Source organism: Mus musculus, chromosome 6 (genome assembly GCF_000001635.26).
Source record: "Mus musculus strain C57BL/6J chromosome 6, GRCm38.p6 C57BL/6J".
Classification (NCBI taxonomy): Eukaryota; Metazoa; Chordata; class Mammalia; order Rodentia; family Muridae; genus Mus; species Mus musculus.
Window position 1 is genome coordinate 136,803,352 of NC_000072.6, and position 10,302 is coordinate 136,813,653.

Consider the following 10,302-nt stretch of genomic DNA (forward strand, 5'->3'; position numbering starts at 1 on the left):
AGACCTGAGTCCAGGGGCCTAAGGAAGCGACTTCCTGGATCCAGAGTTAAACCCATCTGGGTATGGAGCATCGAATACAAGTACTTTGAAGGAGCAGCAAGGGCTGTGACTAACCTACTCTGAAGACTTAAATGAGACACATATGGTCTGTGGAAGCTGAAACAGAAGGACCACCGAAAGACTTATACCAGCCTGAACTAAATGGTAGACATCCGAGTGCTCCTCTTCCCCCAAACCCACGTGCTTAAGGCAGAGAAACAGCTACAGCTGAGAAAGCCAAGTTTAAGCTACAGGGTGACTTTATTGTGGGGTTCCAAGCCTCCACACCTGCCCTCATTCAGGTCCACTGTCTCTACAGGAGCTTTTTTCCCCTTTTTAGAGCGTCCGCAGAGGCTGCACCCTAGCACTCTGGGGCTGTCAACTCAACAGACACCTAAAAAAACTCATTCACGCAGACCACTCCGCAAGCATTCTGAGCAGGTCCCAGGCGGTAGGCGGGGCCACCAGCCCAAGTCCTCCAATGAAAAAGTGCACCCAGGCAGCTCAATTTGCATACAAGACAAAGCATACCAAATACAAAAAGTAATGAGACGCTCATAACTAGTGAGAACTACAAATGTCCACAGCTCCTTTCTGATGCTTTGTGGGCCCTGAAAAGGGCCTTTGTGGATGGGGGAAGCCGGCCAAGGGAACGGCCTAGGCACAGGAGGGCTCGCTTAGCCGCCGAAGCCGTACAGAGTGCGGCCCTGGCGCTTGAGCGCGTACACCACGTCCATAGCCGTAACCGTCTTGCGCTTGGCGTGCTCGGTGTAGGTGACGGCGTCGCGGATCACATTCTCAAGGAAAACCTTGAGGACACCGCGAGTCTCCTCGTAGATGAGACCCGAGATGCGCTTCACGCCGCCACGCCGAGCCAACCGCCGGATAGCGGGCTTGGTAATGCCCTGGATGTTGTCGCGGAGAACCTTGCGGTGTCGCTTGGCGCCACCTTTCCCCAGACCCTTGCCGCCTTTTCCTCGTCCTGACATATTAGTAAACAACCTAATAAAGAGACAGGAGAAACTACAGTAATCCGCCGCCGAGCAAGAGCTTATATTTCCTGGGAGCGGACCTGATTGAAAACAGCAAGGAGTGGGCGGAGCTCTAGACTCCACCCCCTGGCTCTTTGTGCTCTGCTGTCTCCCAAGAACCATAAAACCCTTTCGGTTCCCTCTCCAAATTCCAGGAACCCTAGCACATTTGAAAGTTTAAATAATATAAGGTAACAATCTATTTCTCCTCTTTTTTTTTTTTAGCACAAATAAAAACGGCGCATCATGCTTGTTATCTTCAGTGCACGCTGATTCGGTATTTTCTAAGCAGCATGCTTGTTTTTACACAACTTTAATGTGAAAATGAAAAGAAGCTAGCAATAGAAATCTAGCTTACTAGGTCTTATACCGAAGCAGTTTACATTTTCACGAGAGAGTCTTTTGAGGGGATAGAAGTGTTTTAGTGCCTTTCTTTTGTGGCCACGATAAGAAAATTATGCTAGTTCCCACTTCCTATTTGGTTTCAACTGTTTCTGCAGTGTATGGATTTTCTGCTCCTGCATTGCAAACACATTGGTATTCGCTTTTCAGCCAATTGTTCCTATAGTTACTTAGCTGAACTATTGTAACTTGTCATTTAGATCCGAGGTCCTTGTTGCTTGCGTTTAAAAGAGACCTGGTGACTCACATCTGTAATTTAGGCTCTCCGGAGGCTGAGGCAGGATTGCCAAGAGCTGGGGCCAGCCTAGGCTAGACAGACTCAAATACATTTCCCCTCCTCCCCACTCAAATAGCTTGTAAAGTACCAGAAGTCAAAAGCATGACTCCGAATAACAGGACTGTCCTTAAGTTTGTTTCGTTTTTAAAGACAGCAGGTTTTGGGCTGGAGAGATGGCTCAGTGGTGAAGAGCACTGACTGCTCTTCTGAAGGTCCTGAGTTCAAATTCCAGCAACCACATGGTGGCTCACAACCACCTGTAATGAGAACTGATGCCCTCTTCTGGTGTGTCTGAAGATAGCTACAGTGTACTTACATATAATAAATAAATAAATCTTAAAAAAAAAGAAAAAGGCAGCAGGATAAATGCGTTTAGTTTGTAGTACTTTACAATTCCCATTAGTTCCACAACTCAAACAGCATTTCATTTGTTTGTCCCCTCCCTGTCTCTTAGAGATTGAGCTCTAGGATAGCTGGAGGGGGAAGAAGCCTTAATCATTGAATTTTACCTCATGATTTTAAATCCCTTGCTCTTCAGAATTCTTACCAAAATGAAAGCTGCTGCCAGAATACTTATTCAAATTTGTAAAACTGTGTGTCAACAAACAAACAAACAATCAACAACAACACACACAAAAAAAAGAGAGAAAAGCAAAAAGAAAGCAAAGAGACCTTTCCATAAACATACATTTAAGATGGTTTACAGAAGATATTCTAGAGCTTTCTTCCCCAAAACTGCACCAGAGGTTTCCATACACATTGACTTAGAATATATAACCTATCGAATGCTTAGGAGCATTAGATAGTATATGAAAGTCAGCTGTTAGGTGGTACAGCCAGGATTCTGAGGAAGTTGGCTCCGGGATACCTCCTTGATGGTGGAGTATATTGTTCAGATCCAAAGGTGTATGGGGGACCCCAGCTCCTGGTTAGCTCATTACTGTGCTAGGAAATAAAGATGTACATAGATAGAAGTACATGGGGTTGGTTTTTCTCTGTGTGTGTTTAATATTTTGTATCTTGGGACAGGATCCTATGTAGCTCAGGCTAGGTGGGAACTCTCTCTGTAGCTAACGATGGACAATCTTCGATGGACAATCTTGACTCTCCTGTCCACGCCTCCTTTATACTAAGATCACAGACAGGCCCCACTTCACTTGGTTCTGTGGAGTTTATTTAAATAAAATCGCAATTAGACTAAGGAGAGGGTAAATTTATGATATTTTAATTAAATGGATACAAAAAAACCTACATGACATTTAATCAGCGTTTGACATTACTTAGTTGTGTAATTTCAGAAATGCAGTAAACTGAAGTACCGGAGTGAAACAGTGGAAGAAAAACACTTTAGTTTGTTTCAAATGTCAAGGGCCTATCATATGAATCATAAGAACAAGTTGAGGGATTCTGTTTCCAGTGTCTTGGCCTAAGAGTAATCTAAAGTCTCGATGGAGCACCAAGTGACAACCTCCAGCAGGCAGGCAGGCAGAGGCGAAGGGTCCTCCCCTCTGGAATCCAGTGGTTCTTCTCCGGCTCATACACAGCCCCAGAGCCACGTAATGTTAATATCCTATCAGATTCATCCATGCTATCCACAAGGACTGCATTCCTGCCTAGTCTGTGACTATGGCCTCGAGGCCCTGAGAAGGAAGGGACTGTCCCCAGGAGCAGCAACAGTGTCCAAAGACCAGCCTCATGTGGTATAGGTAGGACAGGCCAAAGAACCAGCTTTTGTCCCAGGCTGGTGGCTGCACACAACTTTAATCCCAGCATTAGGGAGGCAGGCAGATCTCTGAGTTGAAGGCCAGCCTGGTTTTTATAGTGAGTTCCACGGCTGCCAGGGCTACAGGAAGAAAAGTCTCAAAAACTAAAACAAATAGAAAACCTACAAAGCTTCTTTTGCAGCTAGCTCTCCAGGTGGGTGTGTCAAGGAGCAGATGACGAAAGCTCGTTCTAGGAGGGCAGAATTCAGCCAAGGAGCTATGGCTGAGCCGGAATTGCTGTGGCACTCACAAGCACAGACCCTGGAGTCAGATAGTCAGATTTGAAAGTCGCCCCTGGCTATACTGGAGACTAATTTCCATGAGTATGGTATGAGGGAACAGAGGTGCTCTTCTCTGGGCTTCCGGTTTTTGATTGTTTCCAGGTAGTTTCTCTCTTAGGCCAGGCTCAATTCAAGTTCTCCATACTCCTGCATCAGCTGGGTTTATAGGCACTGAACACCATAGTCTGCTTACTGTTGTATTTTATTTAAAAAAAAAAAAAAAAAGCCGGGGACGTTTGGTGGAGGAGCGTTATTGTGCACGTAGGGGGTAGAGGGGGTGCGGCCCATGCTGAGGTACCAGCCACAGGACGGTATAGTAGTTTATTTAGGGCATGAGGTGAGTTGAGGGGGTAGTAGCGAGAGCGAGAGAGAGAGAGAGAGCGAGAGCGAGAGCGAGAGCGAGAGAGAGAGAGAGAGAGAGAAAAGGCCGAGGGGGTGTGCGGGTGGAGGCCGGCCATGAACACGTGGAGAGAGGGGTAGGGGAATGGGAGAGAAGGGACAGAGGGCTAAGAGAGTAAGAAAGCAAGAGAAAAGTGTGGGTGTGTGTGTGGGGGGGGGCAAGCAGCTTCTTTTACAGTGGGTCAGGCACACCTGGCTGCTGCCAGGTAACTGTGGGGCGGAGCCTAGAAGAAATGCCAACACCATCATTTTTATTTTTTGAGATAAGGTCTCACTTCCTAGCTTGGTCTATAACGCACAAAGTAGCCCAGGCTGTCTTTGTATTGGTAATCCTCCTACTTCAGCTCTTTCTCCCTCCAAAAGCTAGGATTACTGATTTGAACCAAGTATGGCTTTGCTTAACTCCCCGTTTTCGCTGCCCTCCCTCCGTTCCTTCCTTATTAGGCTGGTATGGATCTTGGAATATCTACAGCTGACCTTAGGCTCCGGGCAATCTTGTATCGGCTACCCTAGTGCTGGGATTGCAGACTCGAACCACCCAGTTAACTACATCCTGGCAGCCAATCCCAACAAGTTTGAGGATGCCTGTGAACTATGTAAATTAGGACTAGAAATTTGAGCTTTTGATTGGGAGACATCTGGATGGGCGGGGGCTCTGCTTCCGCGAGCTGATTGGGTACGGTACCTGCCTGTCACGGGCGGCAGCGGCTGCAGTTTGGCGAGGCAGTTCCGGGGTGGCGCGCGTCGTCCCGGAACTGAGCGAGCCGGTGTTGGAGTTCCAGGCGCGGGGTCGAGCATGTCCGGGCGAGGCAAGCAGGGCGGTAAGGTGCGCGCCAAGGCCAAGTCGCGCTCGTCGCGCGCGGGCCTGCAGTTCCCCGTGGGCCGCGTTCACCGGCTGCTGCGGAAGGGCAACTACGCGGAGCGCGTGGGCGCGGGAGCGCCCGTGTACCTGGCGGCGGTGCTGGAGTACCTGACGGCCGAGATCCTGGAGCTGGCGGGCAACGCGGCGAGGGACAACAAGAAGACGCGCATCATCCCTCGTCACCTGCAGCTGGCCATCCGCAACGACGAGGAGCTCAACAAGCTGCTGGGCCGTGTGACCATCGCGCAGGGCGGCGTCCTGCCCAATATCCAGGCCGTGCTGCTGCCCAAGAAGACGGAGAGCCAGAAGGTGAAGAGCAAGTGAACCCGACAGACGGGTGCAGAGCCCGCCCGCCACAGTCCGCAGCCAATAAAGTCGGTGAAAAGCGAGTAATCTAGAGAGCTGTGTAGTCGCGGGACCGAGGGGGTGTTGGGTGGGGACGAGTTCCAACTTTGAGCGTGACGCAGGCCACCTGTGTGGCCATGTGCGAGCCGGAGGAACCCAGCGGGTGGATTGGGAGAGCCCCGTCGCATCACCGTGGGCAGGAGAAGCGGACCTAGTGCCCAGAGGCTACTCTGGAATTGGCTTTGCCTAACTCCCCAGTCTTAGGGAAAAGTGGTAGGGAAGGTGTTGCGAGCTGTGAACAAGAAGTTGCCTCGCTTGTCATACATAGGAAGGTTGAGCTATATGTACCCTAGCCATTTGGAAAAGACAGGAACTTGGGATCCTTGGTGGGTGCTAGTTATTTATGGTAGTATTTAAGCTAATAGATGTTACGTATTCGTGATCTGAATGCCAGCCATCTTCACATTGCACACTTGTGTTCAATATTCTTTATAATGAAGTAACTTGTGCAATACGGAAGTGAGTCACGAAGTTTGCGCTCTGGATGGTGTTGCGTAACAGCGGGGCCCTCGGTCTTAAGTAGTGTATGTTTAGCAGCTCCTAAAATGATCTTCTCTTGGTGCTTGCGGTGGTGTTACCCCTCATCCCTGCATTTGGGAAGTAGAACGCCTTTCGTGGCTAGATAGCGAGTTTGTGGCCGTTTCTGAACTACATTAGACCGTGTCTCAAAATATGTTTCTGTCTCCCCTCGAGTTTTAGCTGCATGGCAGCCTCTTATCCAGCACTGATTCTGAGAATCAGCCTGATTTTACTTAAAAGCAAAACCGATTTTTTTTTTTTTTTTTTAGGGGTGACTGTTAGCTTTCCTGGGATCAGGTTTCTTCTTTTCCGTAACTGTTGAGTTGGGTGATGGCGCCTCAAGGAAGGAAAGGGTCGTGTGAGTTAACGTAACGCGGAGAGCCAAACCCCAGGGCCCTGGAAATGCGATTCTTGCCTTGGTCATTCCGTTTCCTGCTCACTCAGTAACCATCATTCTGTTAGCAGGAGCCACAAAACATCCCATGCTACGGAGGTTTCACTCTGGGTTCTTCCCCTCCACCCCCGGGGGGGAGTCAGAGTTCAAGTCTTCCTCTTCATTTGCAGTATTTCCCCTCGAAATTTATTTCATTCCCAGTATTGGTATGACGTCTACACCACGTGCTAGTAACTGAGGGTACAGCTGTGAATGAGGCCAGCTAGGTCTCACTGTCCCGAACACGTGGTCCCCCCCCCATGGTTTCTGAAGACAGCAAAAAGGACAAATAAAGAATATATTACAAATCTGTGTCTTGACAGTGTTTGATTTTCTACTGTTTGTTGTATTGACATTGGAATTCTTGGTGCTCATCTTGAACGATGTATAAAGGTTTGTCGTACCTCTGATAAAGAGGCAGGTTGCTCCCACTGACACCTGAGGAGAACAGACTGCAATGGTGTTATGGGCGGTTTCAGGAGGTAAACTTTCATAATACATTTTTGGGGGGACTAAGTTATTTTAGAACCATGTCTTAGCATTAGGTGCTCACATTGAGAAGTACTGTTGACAAGGACTAAGGGTTTGCTCTTGTGACTTAAGTATAGGTAAGCGTGAGTAGGTAAGGTGGGAGCAAATATTGCCTCACCCTGTGGGGCACTGTTGACAGGATCAGAAAGGTGACCATCCTAGTGTAGGCTGGTGAGCCAGTGAGTGGAAGGGGCCTGTGAGTCCCTTCCTTCCCCAGTGACCATAAATCATGGGGTGACCATGACAAAGCAGGTCTTGTGTTGTACAGGTTGCAGGTACTAAGAGTTTACAAGGAGAGGACCTTTGTCATACCTGTAGGACAGCTTTTCCCAGCAGCCAAAATTTTAAAGCACTGGAGCCAAGCGTGGTTTGGAACCCTAATTCTAGAACTTGGGAGACCGAGGAAGACGCTGAGTTCAAGGCCAGTCTGAGATACAGGTTCCCAGACAGGGCTGTACAGGAGGATTGTCTCAAATATGACTCACTTGTTAGAATAAGTTGTGATATCACTTCAAGCCAATACATAGCAGTCACCCCCTGTATCGATGAGTGCAGACTCAAACATCTAGTTTTCAAGTGCTGGTTTTGATATTGAGTCTAGTTTACTGAAGAGATGACACACCTGAAAGATGGTTACCAACATCATGAAGATAAAAGGACAAAAGTGGGAAGACCAAACCCAGTCTTTTTCTCATTCTTTAAGTCTTCCTTGGTACTGGAAGAGCAAGATGAACAAGATAGAAGATATGTCCCCATTTACACCCAACCTTCGCTATGCTCCAGAAATCCTTAGAATCTTTCCAAATACTGCTCTTCTGAGAACTGTTGAAAATTGACAGAAATGTACAAAATCAGTTCAACCTGTGATCCTTACAGTTCTTGAGGTTGATTTAAAGGGCTAAAGTTTGATACATGAGCCTAGGCATTTTTTAGTCTGGCCTGAAGTCAGACGTTGGTAGATTTCCAGTGCTTGGTGTTATTTGCACGCTGACACTCCCCTGCAGAGGAAGACAGTTCAGTGGAACAGGGAGTCTGGGCAGGCTTTGTTTCCCTACAGAGCCAGTTTGGACTTTGGAGCCCAAAGAACTGGTCTGTTGAGTTTTGCATTTCTGGAAAGAAGGTTTAGCCCATGCCGTAGTTGGCACTGACTGGCATGCTAAATCCAAACTCCGCAAATCCATCCGAGGCAAGGCCAAATGCTAAGGCGATGTGCGTAAGCTTGACAGAACTGGTCTCGGATTCTGTCCTGATTACTTCTCCATTGCCGAAACACCATGACCAAGGCAACTTAAAACGAAAGCATTAGTCAGGGCTTGCTTACAGTGGCTGAGCCCATAACCAGCATGATGGGGAGCAGGGAGGAAGGCATGTTGAAGGCTCAGTGGCCAAGAGCTTACATCTATCCGATCCACAGAGTGGGCCTGGCATGGGCTTTTGAGGTTTCAAAACCCAGAGTGACAGACACACTTCCAGCAAGGTCACACCTAGTCCCCCTTCCCAGAACCATTTTTGCCGACCAGAGACCAAGGATTTTAAATATCTGAACCCATGAGAGCCATTGTCATTCAAACCATCAAAGGTTTAGAATGTTCCAGTCACTTGGTTTGGAAACACTATTAAATGGGTTTGTTTTCTGTGACTTGCAGGGAGGCAGGAAGGGTTAAGGGAAGTTGAGGGGGCTGACAAGACTCAGAAGGCCCTGTATAGGACTGGGGGAGATGGGGAGGCTTGGTGAGGTGGCCTTCACCTATACTGGTTTACCAACTTGACAACCTAGTGTCAAGGAAGTGTCTGGGAAGACGAATCCCAATTTAAAAAATGCCTCCATCGGATTAGCCTGCAGGGGCATTATCTCGATTAATGGTTGATGTGGAAGGGCAGGCCCAATCCACTGTGGATAGTGATGCTCCTTACTAGATCCTGGGAGGTCTATGGAGGGTAGCCGAAGGCCAGTAAGCAGCACCCCTCCATGGCTTCCGTTCCTATCTTCCCTTCAGGATGGACTTTGAGCTGCAGGACAAATCAACCCTTTCTTCTGCAAGTTGTTTTTGGCCTTGGTGTTTACCTCAGCAGTAGAGAGCCAACTAGGGTATCTCTCACCATGCTCTTAAGTAACGTCAACAATTCACAATTCATTGGCTCACCAAGATGGAAGTGGAGGGATCCTTTCTTTGGTCTGCTGTTTCTGGGCTGAATAGAATTTGCATCTCCAGGTAAAGTCAATGGGTTTTGAGGAGAGTCTGGTAATGCAAATGAGGACACTAAGTTTCCCATGTAGAAAGGTGAGCTGAATGTGAGCCTGTGAACCTGTGAGCCCTCTCTAATCCACATCCAAGCAAAGGTATGTAGTGGTCATGTAAGAAACCAAATCAGATTTGGTGGCCTTCCTCCTTTCCTACAGATGGAATTAATAGATTCAGTGTTAGGCTTTATGAATACAATTTTCAAATAAAACTAGCAGCACACTTGGAAATGTTTTGATAATCAAAAGCTTTTTCAGAGAACCAGTGACAGAAATCTCCCTCCAAAAGAACGTAACTCTTCAGTCAAGAATACTAAAAAAGAATCAACTCCGACCAAACTGGAGAGCAATTGTTTATGCAGAAATTACCATGCCAGCTGGATGATGTAATTGTTTCTTTTGTATGAAAAATGATCAAATTCATTGGACTTTACTTAATTACACTAAAACCCCAAACCAAATGGACAATTTTGTGTTTTGTAAGGATGACTTAATCTGTCAGAGTAACAGAAGCAGACATACAAAATCTCAAGGAGAACCTGAAATGCATGAGGACTAGGAAAGCATTAGCCTCAGCATCTTTCAACACATCTTTAATGCTCTAGGATTTGCATGAGATGCAGGCCAGCTAAGGTGTGCCTTGCATAACACAATGCACATGACTGTAGGAAATGCACGGCAGCAGGCACAGACCAGAACTGGAGAAGGAGTCTTTCCAACTCTCAAGGCCTGCCTCCAGGATGTACTTCTTCCAACAAAGCCAGGCTCTCAAGCTTCCCCAACAGTGCCACCAACTGGGGAAAACCACGTCCACGTATATGAGCCTTGGGAACTTTCACACACCACCACCCCCACAGCTCTGTGTCCTCTGGAGTCCCCCATCCTAGCAGTCAAAGTGGAGACATTGTGCACCCCTCTGACGTTCTGGGAAGTCAATATAATCTTGAAGGAATTCTTCCTCTTTATCCCTGTAGATTTCAAAGTTACCTTTTACATTCTAATAAAATCCATTCTCATTCTGCATGAGAAATGGCAGTTCCTGAGAACCAAACTACAAACTTGTTTGTTTCTGCCCACCAGCCAGATGAACTGTTTACACATTACACAAACACAGAAGG

The 10,302-nt window shown here is 47.5% G+C and overlaps 2 protein-coding genes across 2 annotated transcripts; one reads left to right on the forward strand and one right to left on the reverse strand.

Annotated features, from left to right (window-relative positions):
- Nucleotides 1-641: 641 nt before the first annotated feature.
- H4f16 (H4 histone 16) lies at nucleotides 642-1,080 on the reverse strand. The gene has a single exon (NM_175652.3). The coding sequence runs from the start codon at nucleotides 1,026-1,028 to the stop codon at nucleotides 717-719; it is 312 nt and encodes a 103-aa protein (NP_783583.1). The 5' UTR covers nucleotides 1,029-1,080; the 3' UTR covers nucleotides 642-716.
- A 3,816-nt stretch (nucleotides 1,081-4,896) lies between these two features.
- On the forward strand, nucleotides 4,897-6,723 carry H2aj (H2J.A histone). Its single transcript, NM_177688.4, has one exon. It carries the CDS (start codon nucleotides 4,989-4,991, stop codon nucleotides 5,376-5,378), a length of 390 nt encoding a protein of 129 aa, NP_808356.1. The 5' UTR covers nucleotides 4,897-4,988; the 3' UTR covers nucleotides 5,379-6,723.
- Nucleotides 6,724-10,302: the final 3,579 nt, after the last annotated feature.